Genomic DNA, 21,178 nt, shown 5'->3' on the forward strand with positions numbered 1-21,178 from the left:
ATTTTTTGCACCAGAACCGGACGCAGAGCCCGGTGCTGGTTCTAAAAATACGGGGGATCCCCTGTCAATTTTTCCCTCGTATTTTTACTCAAAGAGCCCCGAGGCTGGTTATGCTTAGGAGGGGGGACCCCACGCATTTTTTTTCTGGATTTTAACCCATTTCCACCCCTTCCCACTGAAAACCATGCTCTCTCTATTTTAGTCAGTTAAAAAAAAATATTATTTTAAAAAATATATAAATAATAGTTGTGTCTCCTAATAGACAAACCAAGTACCTAATCCCTTCTAATATAAATAGATATGCTATTAGCAATAAAAAACAAACAAAAAAACACCATGTTTTTATTAGATTCCGCCAGCAAAGTGAGGCGGAATGAAATTGACGAAATTACTGTCGAAAAGCACTGTTGTCGAATCGACATTCTTCAATTGAATATACTTTTGTCAAAAAGCCGCATTTTTACCATTGCAGACATGTCGAATTTGACAACAGTCGAATCTGAAAAGTAATTTTTTTTGTCGAAAAGTACTGTATTGCATTGTCGAATATTTTTTTTGTGTCGAAAAAGCCCCGTTTTTCGACATTTGCGGCAATTCGACCGCAATTGCATATACCCCATAGTGGGTGAAATGCATCAAACCTTGGAGAGTGATAAAGTGGAGAGAGATAAAGTAGCAGCCAATCAGTTTCCAACTGTCATTTTACAGGCTGTATTTTAAAAATAGCAGAAGCTGGTTGGTTGGTATCAGGGGCGGCTCCAGAGGTGGGGCTGCAGGTCAGTTCAAAATTGAAATAGGGGAGCCACACCAACTGCCAGTGAGTCAGTTTGAAATGACAGTTGGTGTACCTACCCTATTTCAGTTTTGAACTAACCTGCAGCCCCACTTCTGGAGCCACCCCGGTTGGTACTTTATCTCTCTCCAAGGTTTGATACATCTCCCCCACTGTAGATCAGTTACTTGTACACATTTATATATTCATATTGTCAGAAATAACCCACAGGAGATGAAGCCACTGGCATGCGAGGAGACAACGCTACTTACAGTATAATTTATTAACTGACCAAGTCAGAAAAATACTAGCTAACAGTCTTTAGTGTCTCTCACAGCCCACTGGTTTTATAGACACTTGACCTGAACTGGTGTCACAATACAGGGTAATGGAGACAGCCCTTTCTTCTAGAAGAGCTTATCGATCACAGCTTGTGGGATAGTTTTCAAAGGTTCCCCAAGACTGATATCAATGAGCAGTATTTACTCCCCCGATCCAAGATCAGTATTAATAGATAATAATTAAAAAAAAATTGAAAATTTAGTTTTGGTTGGCATTTTACAACCTATACCCCATCCCAAAAGTTTGGTAAGCTGCCATTCACATGGTTTGATGGTACCATGGGCTTCCTGCAGTCACCTACCACTGGTCTCTTCCGTGCTTTGTGCACAGCGCATGGCCTATGGGAAATACCAGTGTGCGTTCTCCTTTAAAAAAGTTTTTCAAAGTTTGTGGCATTGGTGCTTCACTGCGTGAACTAGGCCATCTATATGCCATCGCCAAGATGCTCTGAGGAAACATTTCAGGTACAAAGTTGTCCTGAAAGTTTTCGTCTTAGGCTCTGAGCCATTACCGTGTCTGTGGCTAAGGAGTGAACAGCTACCAGAAATTTTCCATTGGTCATGAGCAGCCCATGGCACGTAATGAAGCGATTAGATTCTGTCATTCACACATCCAAAAAGGTCCCGTTTTCTTATATCAATTAATTTAAGTTACATTGTCGCATGATCACTGACCTCAATAATGTTGAGTCAGGTGGTTCTTATTTGGGATCTCGGCCACATCAGGAAGCCTAGTTGGGTCTCGTATGACTGGATCACTGTCTCAGTATCACTGTATCACTGGATCAGTGGTAACCTTGTATAAATGAATATACCTTGCGCTCACTTATATGGCTATAAGTTATGGGCAGCAGTTGGCAGATGAAGCTACCCCTTTAAACTTGACGTGGGTTAGTATGCTTAAATCTTCAGGCGCAATTGCAGAATCAGATTTAAGCAATGGTAACTTTGGACTAGATCACTCAAGATCAGTCAATACTGTAGTACGGTAAATAATTCTGGACATATATCTATATATACTGTATATATCTATATATATGTGGCTATTAAATACCGAGATTACTTGAACAATAAACCATACTGTGTGAGTCAAAAGGGAGTGGGTTAAAATTGAGTGTGGACTATCTCAAAATGGTTTTGCAAGTGTCACCCCTCTCACAAAGACAGTTTGCTGTCACACAGCATTGGAAGAAGTTTTCTCTGACGTCCTAAGTGGATGCTGGGGACTCCGTCAGGACCATGGAGAATAGCGGCTCCGCAGGAGACAGGGCACAAAAATAAAGCTTTAGGATCAGGTGGTGTGCACTGGCTCCTCCCCCTATGACCCTCCTCCAAGCCTCAGTTAGGTTTTTGTGCCCGTCCGAGCAGGGTGCAATCTAGGTGGCTCTCTTAAGGAGCTGCTTAGAAAAAGTTTTTAGGTTTTTTATGTTCAGTGAGTCCTGCTGGCAACAGGCTCACTGCATCGAGGGACTTAGGGGAGAGAAGTTCAACTCACCTGCGTGCAGGATGGATTGGCTTCTTAGGCTACTGGACACCATTAGCTCCAGAGGGAGTCGGAACACAGGTCTCACCCTGGGGTTCGTCCCGGAGCCGCGCCGCCGACCCCCCTTGCAGATGCTGAAGATTGAAGGTCCAGAAACCGGCGGCAGAAGGCTTTTCAGTCTTCATGAAGGTAGCGCACAGCACTGCAGCTGTGCGCCATTGTTGTCACACACTTCACACCATAGGTCACGGAGGGTGCAGGGCGATGCTGGGGGCGCCCTGGGCAGCAATGTATAATACCTTTTATGGCTAAAAAATACATCACATATAGCCCTTGAGGCTATATGGATGTATTAAACCCATGCCAGATATCTCAAACTCCGGGAGAAAAGCCCGCCGGAATAGGGGGCGGGGCTTATTCTCCTCAGCACACAGCGCCATTTTCCTGCTCAGCTCCGCTGTGAGGAAGGCTCCCAGGACTCTCCCCTGCACTGCACTACAGAAACAGGGTAAAACAGAGGGGGGGCACTTTTTTTGGCGATATTTGATATATTTAAGCTGCTATAAGGATACAACACTTATATAAGGTTGTTCCCATATATATTATAGCGCTTGGGTGTGTGCTGGCAAACTCTCCCTCTGTCTCCCCAAAGGGCTAGTGGGGTCCTGTCTTCGATAAGAGCATTCCCTGTGTGTCTGCTGTGTGTCGGTACGTGTGTGTCGACATGTATGAGGACGATGTTGGTGTGGAGGCAGAGCAATTGCCGATAATGGTGATGTCACCCCCCAGGGAGTCGACACCGGAGTGGATGGCTTTGTTTATGGAATTACGTGATAATGTCAGCACATTACAAAAATCACTTGACGACATGAGACGGCCGGAAAACCAGTTGGTACCTGCCCAGGCGTCTCAGACACCGTCAGGGGCTGTAAAACGCCCTTTACCTCAGTCGGTCGACACAGACCCAGACACGGACACTGAATCTAGTGTCGACGGTGAAGAAACAAACGTATTTTCAAGTAGGGCCACACGTTATATGATCACGGCAATGAAGGAGGCTTTGCATATCTCTGATACTGCAAGTACCACAAAAAGGGGTATTATGTGGGGGGTGAAAAAACTACCTGTAGTTTTTCCTGAATCAGAGGAATTGAATGATGTATGTGATGAAGCGTGGGTTAACCCAGATAGAAAAGTGCTAATTTCAAAAAAGTTATTGGCATTATACCCTTTCCCGCCAGAGGTTAGGGCGCGCTGGGAAACACCCCCTAGGGTGGATAAGGCGCTCACACGCTTATCAAAACAAGTGGCGTTACCGTCTCCTGATACGGCCGCCCTCAAGGATCCAGCTGATAGGAGGCTGGAAACTACCCTAAAAAGTATATACACACATACTGGTGTTATACTGCGACCAGCCATCGCCTCAGCCTGGATGTGCAGTGCTGGGGTGGTCTGGTCGGATTCCCTGACTGAAAATATTGATACCCTGGATAGGGACAGTATTTTATTGACTATAGAGCAATTAAAGGATGCTTTTCTTTATATGCGAGATGCTCAGAGGGATATTTGCACTCTGGCATCGAGAGTAAATGCGATGTCCATATCTGCCAGAAGAAGTTTATGGACGCGACAGTGGTCAGGTGATGCGGATTCTAAACGACATATGGAAGTATTGCCGTATAAAGGGGAGGAATTATTTGGCGTCGGTCTATCGGATCTGGTGGCCACGGCAACTGCCGGAAAATCCACCTTTTTACCTCAGACCCCCTCCCAACAGAAAAAGACACCGTCTTTTCAGCCGCAGTCCTTTCGGTCCTATAAGAACAAGCGGGCAAAAGGACAGTCATATCTGCCCCGGGGCAGAGGAAGGGGTAAGAGAGGACAGCAAGCTGCCCCTGCCCAGGAACAGAAGCCCTCCCAGGGTTCTGCAAAGCCCTCAGCATGACGCTGGGGCTTTACAAGCGGACTCAGGAGCAGTGGGGGGTCGAGTCAAGAATTTCAGCGCACAGTGGGCTTGCTCACAGGTGGACCCCTGGATCCTGCAGGTAGTATCTCAGGGTTACAGGTTGGAATTCGAGAAGTCTCCCCCTCGCCGGTTCCTAAAGTCTGCTTTGCCAACGTCTCCCTCAGACAGGGCGACGGTATTGGAAGCCATTCACAAGCTGTTTTCTCAGCAGGTGATAGTCAAGGTACCCCTCCTACAACAAGGAAAAGGGTATTACTCCACGCTATTTGTGGTACCGAAGCCGGACGGCTCGGTAAGACCTATTCTAAATCTGAAATCTTTGAATCTGTACATACAGAAATTCAAATTCAAGATGGAGTCACTCTGAGCAGTGATAGCGAATCTGGAAGAAGGGGACTTTATGGTGTCCCTGGACATAAAGGATGCTTACCTGCATGTCCCAATTTGCCCTTCACATCAAGGGTACCTCAGGTTCGTGGTGAAAAACTGTCATTATCAGTTTCAGACGCTGCCGTTTGGATTGTCCACGGCACCTCGGGTCTTTACCAAGGTAATGGCCGAAATGATGATTCTTCTTCGAAGAAGAGGCGTATTAATTATCCCTTACTTGGACGATCTCCTGATAAGGGCAAGGTCCAGAGAACAGCTGGAGGACGGAGTAGCACTAACCCAATTAGTGCTGCAACAACACGGGTGGATTCTGAATTTTCCAAAATCTCAGTTGACACCGACAACACGTCTGCTGTTCCTGGGAATGATTCTGGACACGGTTCAGAAAAAGGTGTTTCTTCCGGAGGAGAAAGCCAAGGAGTTATCCAAACTTGTCAGGAACCTCCTAAAACCAGGAAAAGTGTCTGTGCATCAATGCACAAGAGTCCTGGGAAAGATGGTGGCTTCTTACGAAGCGATTCCATTCGGCAGATTCCACGCACGAACTTTTCAGTGGGATCTGTTGGACAAATGGTCCGGATCGCATCTGCAGATGCACCAGCGGATAACCTTATCACCACGGACAAGGGTGTCTCTTCTGTGGTGGTTGCAGAGTGCTCATCTGTTAGAGGGCCGCAGATTCGGCATACAGGACTGGGTCCTGGTGACCACGGATGCCAGTCTGAGAGGCTGGGGAGCGGTCACACAGGGAAGAAACTTCCAGGGAGTATGGTCAAGCCTGGAGATGTCTTTTCACATAAACATACTGGAGCTAAGAGCGATTTACAATGCTCTAAGTCTGGCAAAACCCCTGCTTCAGGGTCAGCCGGTGTTGATCCAGTCGGACAACATAACGGCAGTCGCCCACGTAAACAGACAGGGCGGCCCAAGAAGCAGGACAGCAATGGCAGAAGCTGCAAGGATTCTTCGCTGGGCGGAAGATCATGTGATAGCACTGTCAGCAGTGTTCATTCCGGGAGTGGACAACTGGGAAGCAGACTTCCTCAGCAGACACGATCTACACCCGGGAGAGTGGGGACTTCATCCAGAAGTCTTCCACATGATTGTGAACCGTTGGGAAAAACCAAAGGTGGATATGATGGCGTCCCGCCTCAACAAAAAACTGGACAGGTATTGCGCCAGGTCAAGAGACCCTCAGGCAATAGCTGTGGACGCTCTGGTAACACCGTGGGTGTTCCAGTCAGTGTATGTGTTCCCTCCTCTGCCTCTCATACCAAAAGTACTGAGAATTATACGGCAAAGGGGAGTAAGAACGATACTCGTGGCTCCGGATTGGCCAAGAAGAACTTGGTACCCGGAACTTCAAGAGATGCTCACGGAGGATCCGTGGCCTCTACCTCTAAGACGGGACCTGCTTCAGCAGGGACCGTGTCTATTCCAAGACTTACCGCGGCTGCGTTTGACGGCGTGGCGGTTGAACGCCGAATTCTAAGGGAAAAAGGCATTCCGGAAGAGGTCATTCCTACACTGGTAAAAGCCAGGAAGGAGGTGACGGCACAACATTATCACCGCATTTGGAGAAAATATGTTGCGTGGTGTGAGGCCAGGAAGGCCCCCACGGAGGAATTTCAATTGGGTCGATTCCTACATTTCCTGCAAACAGGATTGTCTATGGGCCTCAAATTGGGGTCCATTAAGGTTCAAATTTCGGCCCTGTCGATTTTCTTCCAGAAAGAATTGGCTTCAGTTCCTGAAGTCCAGACTTTTGTAAAAGGAGTACTACATATACAGCCCCCGGTTGTGCCCCCAGTGGCTCCGTGGGACCTTAATGTAGTTTTGGATTTTCTCAAATCCCATTGGTTTGAGCCACTCAAATCGGCGGATTTGAAATATCTTACATGGAAAGTAACCATGCTACTGGCCCTGGCTTCAGCCAGGAGAGTGTCAGAATTGGCGGCTTTATCCTATAAAAGCCCATATCTGATTTTCCATTCGGACAGGGCAGAACTGCGGACGCGTCCTCATTTTCTGCCTAAGGTGGTGTCAGCGTTTCACCTGAACCAGCCTATTGTGGTGCCTGCGGCTACTAGCGATTTGGAGGATTCCAAGTTGTTGGACGTGGTCCGGGCATTGAAAATATATATTTCAAGAACTGCTGGAGTCAGAAAGTCTGACTCGCTGTTTATATTGTATGCACCCAACAAGCTGGGTGCTCCTGCTTCTAAGCAGACGATTGCTCGTTGGATTTGTAGCACAATTCAACTTGCACATTCTGTGGCAGGCCTGCCACAGCCTAAATCTGTCAAGGCCCATTCCACAAGGAAAGTGGGCTCATCCTGGGCGGCTGCCCGAGGGGTCTCTGCATTACAACTCTGCCGAGCAGCTACGTGGTCGGGGGAGAACACGTTTGTAAAATTCTACAAATTTGATACCCTGGCTAAAGAGGACCTGGAGTTCTCTCATTCGGTGCTGCAGAGTCATCCGCACTCTCCCGCCCGTTTGGGAGCTTTGGTATAATCCCCATGGTCCTGACGGAGTCCCCAGCATCCACTTAGGACGTCAGAGAAAATAAGATTTTACTTACCGATAAATCTATTTCTCGTAGTCCGTAGTGGATGCTGGGCGCCCATCCCAAGTGCGGATTGTCTGCAATACTTGTATATAGTTATTGTTTAACTAAAGGGTTATTGTTGAGCCATCTGTTGAGAGGCTCAGTTGTTATCATACTGTTAACTGGGTATAGTATCACGAGTTATACGGTGTGATTGGTGTGGCTGGTATGAGTCTTACCCGGGATTCATTATCCTTCCTTATTGTGTACGCTCGTCCGGGCACAGTATCCTAACTGAGGCTTGGAGGAGGGTCATAGGGGGAGGAGCCAGTGCACACCACCTGATCCTAAAGCTTTATTTTTGTGCCCTGTCTCCTGCGGAGCCGCTATTCCCCATGGTCCTGACGGAGTCCCCAGCATCCACTACGGACTACGAGAAATAGATTTATCGGTAAGTAAAATCTTATTATTTTTCCCATGCGTCATAAAAATGCATAGTTCAAAGGAAGAACAACGTGTTTTCTTTACATTTTTAGTTAAACTGAACAAAACACCCACTGAATCTTTCCATATGCTCAGGATTACGGGGCAGATTTGTATGTCACGTGCAGGTGTGTTGGAGTGGCACAAAATATGTAGTGATGGTCATGGTGGAAGATAATGAACGTGCCTGAAGGCCTTGCACATCAAAAACAAACGAAAGTGTGGAAAAAACGGAGAAAACTGTTTGAACTGACCATCGACTCAACATCCGAATGATAGCATTAATGGTGCACATCGAAAAAAGAAACTGTTCGGAAAGTTTGTATCAAGATCTTAACATGACAAAGGTTTGTGCTAAGATGGTCCCAAGGCTTGTCACTGCTGAGCAGAAAGAAAATCGAAAGTGAATTTGTACAGACAATTTGGAGCAAATTCAAGCGGATTCACATTTTTTAGATAAAATTATTACCTCTGATGAAACATGGAGCTTCCAGTATGATCCTGAGACAAAACGACAGTCCATGCACTGGAAACACCAAAATTCAAAGCCATGCTAATTGTTTTCTTTAATATAAACAGTGTTTTGGGTTTTTATGTTTATTATTTTAAACACTGGGTACCAGAAGGCGCAACAGTGAATCAATATTACTACAAAAATGTTCTAGAAACTTTGCAGGAAAGATCAGAAGAAAGAGGCCAGAGTTGTGGAAACATGGCTTCATTCTCCATCAGGACAGTGCACCAGCCCACACTGCTCTCTCTGTGAAGCAGTTTTTCGCCGGGAAACAGATTGCAGTGCTAGAATACTTGCCAGATCTAGCACCATGTGACTTCTGTCTTTTCCCTAAAGTCAAATCTGTTCTCATCTGAACCCATTTTGTATCAGTTACTGAGGTAAAGAAGAAAACAATTGAGCTGTTGAGACTGCTGACAGATAATGAGTTACAGCATGGCTATGACCAATGGAAAATAAGAATGCAGCGGTGTGCGGATGCAAAAGGGGAGTACATAGAAGGGGAACGGAGTTAAAATGTACTTGATATAATTAAACATATATTATAGCATCAGTTTCGTTATTTAATAGCATATACTTTATATATGCTCCCGATAAGTTTATAACTTGTCAAAGAAAATAACCTCTCATCCGTACTGCAGCTGTAGTTGTAGTTGTTACCGCAACAGAGAAGAGAAAAATCTAAGTTAAGTTATATAGACACCATTTGTCTTAATTCTTTAGCGCCAACTAGGATACTGCACCCACAGAACTAACGCAGCACCTAATATAATTATACCAACTACAAGTGTCTTACATATATTACTGTTAATATTATGGCTTCCGTATTTTGCCAGGGCACAATATAGGTACTCCTAATTATAATATTGTTCCACTCCAGAGATGTTAAACGTTGAGTTGTTTGGAGCTTGTTCATGGATAGTTAACATCAACTGCTGTCCTGATTGGTTAACATCAACTGCTGTCCTGATCGGTTAACATCAGCCGCTGTCCTGATTGGTTAACGTCAACTGCTGTCCTGATTGGTTAACATCAACTGCTGTCGTAGTCCGTATTTTACGGCATCTGCCAGGGCTGGGAAAAGAATTGGGAAGGGACTGCTGGTGAAGGAGTTAAATGCTGGGTCTTTTGTTTTGAAGACAGGATGTGATTAGATATGAACCAATCTCTACATCTTACTCAGCTAATGGACATTTGCTAATCAAAGTACCATATTGTACGATTGCCTTCCTATGACAGCCTCTGTGATGTCTTGCAGCATGGTACAGACTTTCCAAATAATCACTTAACACAGTGGTTCTCAAACTGTGTTCCTTGGCAACCTGGGGGGGCCTCATGGGCACTTGCAGGGGTGCCTCAGGTGGATAGTCCAGGACCAATTCAAATTATTTAATAAGCAATTATTTAATAAGCAAAATCAGTGCTGGTGACTGCCAATCATATAATATGTGGACAAACAAGCAAATCTTATCTCTTACCACACAGTTGAACCTAAGGATGACATAGATCCAGAATTTACTTTCTACATTTCTCAATAAGAAACGTTTGGCCCAGGGGTGCCGTGAAAGAAATTCTGTTACTGTAGGGCACCGTGACTCAAAAACTTAAAAGAAAGGGCAATCCGAGAGAGGCATGGATCTTGGGAAGAGTACAAGAACACTATAAAATAATGCAAGTAAAAGGAAGAACTTGTGCTAGATAAAACACTATGGGGCTTGTTTCGGAGTCGGAATTGTCCATGTAATAGCAGTCACCCGGCAGCGTTTTTATGCTAATGTCACTGCAACAAAGTCTTTCCCTGGCGCACATCTCTGCTTCCGAATGTGCAAGGACTGAGGCCCACTGTCAGCATCCGTAGACGCAAAAATAGCGATTGTTGCGTCTCTATGGCATTTGTAGTCCCTACGTCCATTTATGGCCTTCTATATGTATGCTCAAACTTTTATGTCACAGCATCCCAGTCAGGTAACACCAACCCCACTGTGAGGTGTGGTGCTAGTAGCATCATACAGTATTATGGACCGATGTTCTTGCCAGGATAGATGGAGGAGATGAAAGGTGTACAATACATACAAAAAGCCACTATCTTCTGTCAAAGATGATACAAATCAGCAAGAGCACATTGGGCCTGGAGTGGCCTGACATGAAGAAAATGGATTGCCTTGAATGAACCAATCAGAGTCCTGGCGTTAAACCCATCAGATCTGAAATATCCATTGCTGCTCCCCAATTAACCTGACCCAGCATCCTCCTATTTTGCTAGGAGTATTGGGCAAATATTGCTCCAATGTAGGGGCTGATGCAGAGCTTTACGCACATTGGATTTGCATATCTTCAGTGTTTATGCAATGTATATGCTCCGGAGCCAACCGTAAACAAATATGGGTGATGCTGCAACTCAGCTTGCATGCAACGTAGGCAAACTTTAGCGAGGGCATGTGAGGGGTGTCTCAACAGAACTGATATGCGGTGTTGTGCGTACACATAATTATACCTGTTCTCAAATAGATCGTTTGCACCAGGGATAGTATTGATGATAATGATAACTGCTGTAAAACTGAGCATACAGATGGGGTGGTCTGTCTGCAGGGGGGTGAATATCCGTATTCAGTTCCATGAACGCAGTGTGGGTGCAATTACAGTTGACGCACTCAACTCTGCAAAGGCTGCCAGAGGTGGGGGTCAATTAATTATTGACTCAGGAGGGGTAAATATGATGATATTTCAGATTATTCTTTATATAAATATATATATATATATATATATAAAGTGCAAAGTACCAATGATGTGCAATTCACCATTCTCTGTAGATATTACCCTTTGCTTTAAACCTTTTATGAGGATGTGAATGAAGATGAATCGTCCTGTTACCCCTTATACCAGAGTACACCCATTAAGATCAATTAATCACTTTCTTTTACCATAATAGTTTTATTCTACAACACACTTAAAAAGTTATTTCTCTAACGTCCTTGAGGATGCTGGGACTCCGTAAGGACCATGGGGAATAGACGGGCTCCGCAGGAGATAGGGCACTTTAAGAAAGCTTTGGACTCTGGGTGTGCACTGGCTCCTCCCTCTATGCCCCTCCTCCAGACCTCAGTTTTACACTGTGCCCAGAGCAAGATGGGTGCACTGCAGAGAGCTCTCCAGAGTTCTCTGCCTAGAAGCATTTTTGTTTGGATTTTTTTTTCTACCTTTTACTACTTTTTCACAGGGAGCACTGCTGGCAACAGGCTCCCTGCATCGAGGGACTGAGGAGAGAGGAGCAGACCTTCTTGTCAAAGATAGGCTCTGCTTCCTCGGCTACTGGACACCATTAGCTCCAGAGGGGGTGAACGCAGGTTCTTACTGGCGTCCACCCCCGGAGCCGCGCCGCCGTTCTCCTCACAGAGCTAGAAGTATAGAAGACAGAAGTCATCAGGCGGCAGAAGCCTTCAGCTTCACTGAGGTAACGCACAGCACTGCAGCTGTGCGTCATTGCGCCATACACCTTACATACTCCGGTCACTGTAAGGGTGCAGGGCGCAGGGGGGGGGCGCCCTGGACAGCAATATAAACCTCTGCATGGCAAAAAGACTATATACATGTACAGGTGGGCTCTGTACATGTATATAAAAGAGCCCCCGCCATATTTTACTAAGTTTGAGCGGGACAGAAGCCCGCCGCCGAGGGGGCGGGGCTTCTCCCTCAGCACTCACCAGCGCCATTTTCTCTCCACAGCACTGCTGAGAGGAAGCTCCCCGGACTTTCCCCTGCTTACACACGGTGAAAAGGGTGCTTAAAAGAGAGGGGGGGGGGGGCACATAATTGGCGGTTTACATATTATACAGCGCTGCTGGGGGAAAACATTTTGTGTTGGTCTCCAGGGTTATTGCGCTGGGGTGTGTGCTGGCATACTCTCTCTCTGTCTCTCCAAAGGGCCTTGACAGGGATACTGTCTTCAGGAAAGGGGTTCCCTGTGTGTGTGTGAAGTGTATCGGTACACGTGTGTCGACATGTTTGACGAGGAAGGCTCGCTTAATGTGGAGGGGGAGTGCTTGAATGTCAGGTCACCGTCGGCAACGCCGACACCGGAATGGGTGGATATGCTGAATGTCTTGAATGCAAATGTCAATCTATTGCATAAAAGATTAGACAAGGCAGAAGCTAGGGATCAGTCAGGTAGCCAGTCCATGCCTGTCCCTGGGGCGCCAGGTCCTTCGGGGTCTCAGAAGCGCACCATATCCCAGATCGATGACACAGATACCGACACAGATACTGACTCTAGTGTCGACTATGAAGATGCAAAATTACAATCAAAGGTGGCTAAGGGTATACGGTACATGATTATTGCCATTAAAGAGGTTTTGCATATTACTGAGGAACCCCCTGTCCCTGACACGAGGGTACACATGTATAAAGGGAAAAAGCCTGAAGTCACTTTTCCATCCTCATTTGAATTAAGTGACTTGTGCGAAAAGGCTTGGGAATCTCCGGATAGGAGACCACAAGTTCCCAAAAGGATTCTCATGGCGTATCCTTTTCCACAAACTGATAGGATACGCTGGGAATCTTCACCAAAAGTTGACAAGGCGCTGACACGTTTGTCCAAAAAGGTGGCCCTGCCTTCTCAGGATACGGCTTCCCTCAAGGAACCTGCTGATCGCAGGCAGGAAATTACCTTAAAGCACATTTACAATCATTCCGGTACTATTGCTCGACCGGCTATGGCGTCGGCCTGGGTTTGTAGTGCGGTTGTGGCATGGGCAGATTCCTTATCTACGGAAATTGACACCTTAGATAGGGACGCCATTCAAATGACCATAGAGCATATCAGAGATGCTGCCTTGTATATGAGGGATGCTCAGAGAGACATTTGTTTATTAAGCTCCAGAATAAATGCTATGTCTATTTCTGCTAGGCGGCTCTTGTGGACCCGACAGTGGACGGGAGATGCAGATTCAAAGCGGCATATTGAGTCCTTGCCGTACAAGGGGGAAGAGTTGTTTGGAGACGGCCTCTCGGATCTTGTCGCTACGGCTGGTAAGTCAAATTTCTTACCTTATGTCCCCCCGCAGCATACAAAAAAGGCACCTCATTATCAAATGCAGTCCTTTCGTTCCAATAAAAACAAGAAGGTACGTGGATCATCCTTTGTTGCCAGAGGGAAAGGCAGGGGAAAAAAGCTGCACACAGCTAGTTCCCAAGAGCAGAAGTCCTCCCCTGCGTCTGCAAAGTCCACCGCATGACGCTGGGGCTTTCCGAGGGGAGGCAGATCTGGTGGGGGCTCGTCTTCAATTTTTCAGCCACGCCTGGGTTCACTCGCAGGTGGATCCCTGGGCATTAGAGATTGGTTCTCAGGGATACAGGCTGGAATTCGAAGACTTGCCTCCTCGCCGATTTTTCAAATCGGCTCTGCCGGCTTCCCCGTCAGAGAGGGAGCTAGTGTTGGCAGCAATCCAAAAATTGTATATTCAACAGGTGATTGTCACAGTTCCTCATCTCCAGCAAGGAGAGGGATATTACTCAACTCTGTTTGTGGTCCCGAAACCGGACGGTTCGGTCAGACCCATTTTAAACCTGAAATTTCTGAACCTGTACTTGAAGAGGTTCAAGTTCAAAATGGAATCACTCAGGGCGGTCATCGCCAGCCTGGAGGGGGGGGATTGGATGGTGTCCCTGGACATAAAGGATGCTTACCTTCATGTTCCGATATTCCCCCCGCATCAGGCGTTCCTGAGATTTGCAGTGCAGGACTGTCACTACCAATTTCAGACGTTGCCGTTTGGGCTTTCCACGGCCCCGAGAATTTTCACCAAGGTAATGGCGGAAATGATGGTGCTCCTGCGCAGGCAGGGGGTCACAATTATCCCATACTTGGACGATCTCCTCATAAAGGCGAGATCTCGGGAGAGGTTGCTGGACAGCGTGTCTCTGTCCATGAAGACGTTGCAGATACACGGCTGGATTCTCAATATACCGAAGTCCCAGCTAGTCCCTACAACGCGTCTGACCTTTTTGGGGCTGATTCTAGACACAGACCAGAAAAAGGTTTTTCTTCCGATCGAAAAGGTTCAGGAACTCATAGCCATGGTCAGGAACCTATTAAAACCAAAAAAGGTTTCAGTGCATCATTGCACGCGGGTCCTGGGGAAGATGGTGGCTTCCTACGAGGCCATCCCTTTCGGCAGGTTCCATGCGAGGACTTTTCAATGGGACCTCTTGGACAAGTGGTCCGGGTCCCATTTACAAATGCATCAAAGGATCACCCTGTCTCCCAGGACCAGGGTATCTCTCCTGTGGTGGCTGATCAGTGCTCACCTACTAGAAGGTCGCAGGTTCGGCATTCAGGACTGGGTCCTGGTGACCACGGACGCACGCCTCCGAGGCTGGGGAGCAGTGACACTGGGAAGAAATTTCCAAGGTCTCTGGTCAAGCCTAGAGTCTTGTCTCCACATCAGCGTCCTGGAGTTGAGGGCCATATACAACGCCCTGCATCAAGCGGAGGAATTGCTTCGGAGAAAACCGTTTCTGATTCAGTCAGACAATGTCATGGCAGTGGCTCATATAAACCGCCAAGGCGGAACAAGGAGCAGAATGGCCATGGCAGAAGCGACCAGGATTCTACGCTGGGCGGAAGGCCATGTAAGCGCGCTGTCAGCGGTGTTCATCCCGGGGGTGGACAACTGGGAGGCGGACTTCCTCAGCAGGCACGACCTGCATCCGGGAGAGTGGGGACTTCATCAAGAAGTCTTCGCACAGATCACGGATCGTTGGGGACTGCCTCAAATCGACATGATGGCATCCTGTCTCAACAAAAAGCTAAAGCTGTATTGCGCCAGGTCAAGGGACCCTCAGGCACTAGCGGTAGACGCTCTGGTGACACCTTGGGTGTTCAGATCGGTCTATGTGTTTCCTCCTCTTCCTCTCATACCCAAAGTGTTGAGAATAATACGAAGAAGCAGAGTCAGAACAATACTCATTGTTCCGGATTGGCCACGGAGGACTCGGTATCCGGAGCTGCAAGAGTTGCTCGTAGGGGATCCATGGCCTCTTCCTCTAAGGCAGGATCTGCTGCGGCAGGGGCCCTGTCTGTTCCAAGACTTACCGCGGCTGTGTTTGACGGCATGGCGGTTGAACGCCGGATCCTAGCGGAAAAAGGGATTCCGGAGGAAGTCATTCCTACCCTGATCAAGGCTAGGAAAGACGTGACGTTAAAACATTATCACCGTATATGGCGGAAATATGTTTCTTGGTGTGAGGCCAGAGCTGCTCCTATGGAGGAGTTACATTTGGGCCGTCTACTTCACTTCCTTCAAACAGGAGTGACTTTGGGCTTAAAATTAGGGTCCATAAAGGTCCAGATTTCGGCCTTATCCATTTTCTTTCAAAGAGAATTGGCCTCTATTTCTGAAGTACAGACCTTTGTGAAGGGAGTGCTGTATATTCAGCCTCCCTTTGTGCCTCCGGTGGCGCCATGGGATCTTAACGTGGTGTTACGTTTCCTCAAGTCACCTTGGTTTGAACCACTCAAAACTGTGGAGTTGAAATACCTCACGTGGAAAGTGGTCATGTTGTTGGCGTTAGTTTCGGCAAGACGTGTTTCCGAATTGGCGGCTTTATCACATAAAAGCCCATACTTGGTTTTTCACGTGGATAGGGCAGAGTTGAGGACTCGCCCATACTTTCTGCCAAAAGTGGTCTCATCTTTTCATGTGAACCAACCTATTGTCGTGCCTGTGGCTACACGGGACTTGGAGGATTCCGAGTCCCTAGATGTAGTCAGGGCTTTGAAGATTTATGTGACCAGAACGGCTAGAATCAGGAAGACTGAAGCTTTGTTCGTTCTGTATGCGGCCAACAAGGTTGGCGCTCCTGCTTCAAAGCAGACTATTGCTCGCTGGATCTGTAACACGATTCAGCAGGCGCATTCTACGGCAGGATTGCCGTTACCAAAATCGGTTAAGGCCCACTCCACTAGGAAAGTGGGCTCTTCTTGGGCGGCTGCCCGAGGGGTCTCGGCATTACAGTTGTGCCGAGCAGCTACTTGGTCGGGGACAAACACCTTTGCAAAGTTCTATAAGTTTGATACCCTGGCTGAGGAGGACCTCCTGTTTGCTCAATCGGTGCTGCAGAGTCATCCGCACTCTCCCGCCCGTTTGGGAGCTTTGGTATAATCCCCATGGTCCTTACGGAGTCCCAGCATCCTCAAGGACGTTGGAGAAAATATGATTTTACTTACCGGTAAATCTATTTCTCGTAGTCCGTAGAGGATGCTGGGCGCCCGTCCCAAGTGCGGACTTCTTCTGCAAGACTTGTATATAGTTATTGCTTACATAAGGGTTATGTTATAGTTTTTCGGTGGTACCGTGGCTATGTTGTTGTTCATACTGTTAACTGGGTAAGTTTATCACAAGTTATACGGTGTGATTGGTGTGGCTGGTATGAATCTCGCCCTTAGATTTACAAAAATCCTTCCTCGTACTGTCCATCTCCTCTGGGCACAGTTTCCCTAACTGAGGTCTGGAGGAGGGGCATAGAGGGAGGAGCCAGTGCACACCCAGAGTCCAAAGCTTTCTTAAAGTGCCCTATCTCCTGCGGAGCCCGTCTATTCCCCATGGTCCTTACGGAGTCCCAGCATCCTCTACGGACTACGAGAAATAGATTTACCGGTAAGTAAAATCTTATTTTTTTATCACACATGAAGTAATTGTGAGACTGATATTATTTAAACTCACTGTCACCCTTACAAGGGGCGAGCTTGTTGACAGCTTGTTCAGTCCACTTTTGATCACAGTATCATACAACGCGTTTTGCCGATAACGAATTCCTTAGGGGTGTTCAATGTATATGTGTGAACTTTTAAGGAATACTTTACCCTTCAATTATAAAAGGCAAATAGTTCATCTTAATATCAAAAAGCTGGCTGCTACTATCAAATGGTGAAGACCTATTGGGTCTGAGGTCTCTTATTTATCCTCAACTGGAAATTTAATAGAGCGCAGCTTCCCTGTACCAATGCACAGGTCAGAAAGTAAATATATATATATATATATATATATATATATATATAAAGATCTCACGAGCAGGGCCCTCAGCCCTCGTGTGCTTATCCTTCTCTTGCTTAAACATCCTCGACGGCACCTAATCCCACAGTTTTCTGCCACTCTGATACTTATGTCAGTGTTTTTTACCCTGTACTTGTCATATATTGTCTTTTACTGTAAGTCACTATTGTCCCGTTTTGATTTTTCAATTATGTACTTTGTAATTGGGCGCTGCGGATCCCTTGTGGCATGATATAAATACAGGATAATGATAGTAAATATATATATAAATATATATATATATATATATATATATATATATATATATATATGTGTAACATTATGGCTTAGTAATAACTTTCTCACATTTAAAAAAAAGAAAAGAAAAATAACATGTGAGGTTTTTCTATTATTAGGTGTGGAAAAGGAGACAGTGGGCAGAATACATTACTGAGGCACAAGTAGCCAGGGAGGTAATGCCACAGCCAGGGGATATGTTTGTATTGGTACACTAGCCAAAACATTAACCCCCCCTAGTAAGCCCTAAAGAGCCCCCCTCCAGGCACCCAAGGCCAGGGCTGAAGCCCGGGGCTCTCCCTACCACCTCTGGGCGGTGGGTGCAGAATTGATATTTCATTATAGAGTGTAAAAAATCGATCTATTATTGTCTGCCAGTGTGTCCCCTGGCTGTAGCATTTAACTCCCTGGCTAGTGGAGCCTGGTGCTGGTTTGAAAAATATGGGGGACCCCTATGTCTTTTCCCCCCACATACTTTTGGAACCAGGACCGGTCCAAGAGCCCAGCACTGGTTCTTAAAATACAGGAGGACCTCAACATTTTTCACCAGTATTTTTAGAACCAGACGCAGCTCTAAAAGCCCAGGTCTGGTTATGCTTTGGGGGGGGGGTCTATTTTATATCACATTTACACAGAGAAGCCTGCACAGATCTTCATGCACGTGAGTGTTTGGCTGCCGGCAAACATGGCGGCCAAACATGAGTACATTATACACCATTGGAAAACTTGAATAACTAAAACATGGGAACATAATAAATTCCAGTGTTTGAGTTATAAAGAAACACGTGTGTCTGATGCTCCCACCCGAGTTTAATCTTGGGCAGACATGGATGAGATACGATTCTTAGTAAATTTACCCCTACAAGATCCAGATACCTGCTAATAAAGGAAGCTGCCCTCAGCCTATATCCACAGGGCACCATGGACACACTAAGCAAGAGACTGAAATGAGATTTATTACATACATGTTATATGGCTGTTTCCATAATCATTATCAACCTCAAATGCCTAACACAATAGCCATGTCAGCATCCATTACAAACATCACCTGCAACCTGTTCAGATAGAAGCTGCATTGTGCTTCTCATGAATCATTTACTCTACAGCCAGTTTCCATGCACCTGCTATGATTGTACTAAGCTGACACTAAGCGCTGTCTCTTTGCCAGGACTTCCCATTCATCTTTGTCTTCCCTTCCACGTGTCACTCTCACATCCTGTCATCTATGTTACTCAACAGTACTATCCAGGGTCCTCAATAAGAGCTGGGTTTGGGAGGGGATATCAGGAAGAGAAGATGTCTTCTGCTGCGTCAGTGTAACACATGTTGTCCTCTTGTGGCTGTTGTGTGATTTTCACCTCTCTATAGTCATTTGTCCGCTAAACTGGGCACTGTTTATATGAAAGTATTTCGGTCTAACTGCTGTTAACCTGTGTTCTTTCTCTCTCTGTCCTTCTGTCTCTTTCCCCGTGATGTCTTTCTGTCCGTCCTACACTTCTGTGGTCTCTCCCTACCTCCTGTCTCTCCTCTCCCCTCTGTCTTTGTCTTGCTGTAGCAGCGAAGGAAAACCCGAACCAGAGGGAGTAACCTCAGTGTATGTAACACCTCTAATACATACTCTCACACTTTCTCCTATCTTCTTTCTCCATCTATTGCTCTTGTTTGCACCCGAGTTTTCTCTTTCTCTTTCACTATGGCTCTTTATTTCTTTCTGTTGTTGTACTGTGTATTCAACGCTAAATATGATCATATAAACTACTGCACGCTTTACATGCATCTCTGTTACACCCTACGGGAAGTTTTAAGGAGATACAAAAGGAAAAACACCTGTCTTCAAAGGATTCTACAGAAATCAGTCGCTGTTACTTATTGTTAAAAGAAGTTTATGAATGTTTTGGGCCTGTAGCATTTGTTGTGTGACAGACAGAACAGGGAAGACAAGGCCTCTTTCTGATACACATGAAAGCCATCATGTCCATATATATGAAATTAAAACATTTAATGAGAATTAAACACAACGTACAGAACGGAAACAATATTCTGCACTAAGGTGTTTAAGAAAAAAAACAAAAACCTCCCAGGGCTATTCTGTTGATTAATGTATAGAGCACACCTCAATCTGGTGACCAGTATGCTCTATACTGGTCACCAGATTGCCCAGTATGCTCTATAGTGTCCATTCTGGTGCCCGGTATGCTCTGTAGTGTCCATCCTGGTGCCCAGTATACTCTAAAGTGTCTTTTCTGGTGACTGGCATGCTCTATAGTGTCCATCCTGGTGCCCGGTATGCTCTATAGTGTCCATTCTGGTGACCAGTATGCTCTATAGTGTCCATCCTGGTGCCCGGTATGCTCTATAGTGTCCATTCTGGTGATCAGTATGCTCTGTAGTGTCCATCCTGGTGACCAGCATGCTCTATAGTGTCCATCCTGGTGCCCAGTATACTTTAAAGTGTCTTTTCTGGTGACCGGCATGCTATAGAGTTTATTCTGTTGACCAGTATCCTATATATAGTCTTTTATGGTGACCAGTATGCTCTATAGTGTCCATTCTGGTGTCCATTATGCTCTATAGTGTCCACTCTAGTGACCAGTATGCTCTATAGCACAGGTTCTCAAACTCGGTCCTCAGGACCCCACACGGTTCATGTTTTGCAGGTCACCTGTACATTTTTAAAATGTGACAGTTGGTGATACACAGTGCAGCTGCTGGGTGACATGGAAAACGTGAACTGTGTGGGGTCCTGAGGACCGAGTTTGAGAACCACTGCTCTATAGTATCCATTCTGGTGACCATTATGCTCTATAGTGTCCATTCTGGTGACCGGCATGCTTTATAGTGTCCATTCAGGTGATCAGTAAGTTATATAGTGTCCGTTCTGGTGGCAGTATGCACTAAAGAGTCTATTCTGTTGACCAGTATCCTCTGTAGTGTCTGTTCTAGTGACTAGTATTGTCTATAATGTGTATTCTGGAGACCAGTATGCTCTATAGTGTCTATTCTGGTGACCAGTATGCTATGTAGTGCCCATTCTCTGGACCAGTATGCTCTGGACCAGTATGCCCAGTATTCTTTTGACCAATATTCTTCTAAAGTGTTCTTTCTGGTGACCAGTATGCTCTATAGTGTCCAGTCTGGTGATGGGAATGCTTTATAGTGTCCATTCTGGTGACCAGTATGCTCTATAGTGTCCATTCTGGTGCACAGTATGCTCTATAGTGTCCATCCTGGTGCCCAGTATACTCTAATGTGTATAGAGCAGACCTCAATCTGGTGACCAGTATGCTCTATAGTGTCCATCCTGGTGCCCAGTATACTCTAAAGTGTCTTTTCTGGTGACCGGCATGCTCTA

At 46.1% G+C, this 21,178-nt stretch overlaps 1 protein-coding gene across 13 annotated transcripts in view; it reads left to right on the forward strand.

Moving 5' to 3' along the window:
• The window catches only part of CACNA1A (calcium voltage-gated channel subunit alpha1 A), a 502,477-nt gene that overhangs the window by 416,893 nt on the left and 64,406 nt on the right, over nt 1-21,178 (forward strand). For 10 of the 13 annotated variants that reach the window (XM_063931156.1, XM_063931144.1, XM_063931146.1 and 7 more), the window contains one exon: nt 19,382-19,420. The exons of the other annotated variants lie outside the window; for them this stretch is intronic. In XM_063931156.1, coding sequence (XP_063787226.1) covers nt 19,382-19,420 — 39 coding nt within the window. The remainder of the gene's footprint in view (nt 1-19,381; nt 19,421-21,178) is intronic. 13 annotated transcript variants of the gene reach the window in all.

The sequence above is a fragment of the Pseudophryne corroboree genome, chromosome 6 (assembly GCF_028390025.1).
Source record: "Pseudophryne corroboree isolate aPseCor3 chromosome 6, aPseCor3.hap2, whole genome shotgun sequence".
In the NCBI taxonomy this organism is placed as follows: Eukaryota; Metazoa; Chordata; class Amphibia; order Anura; family Myobatrachidae; genus Pseudophryne; species Pseudophryne corroboree.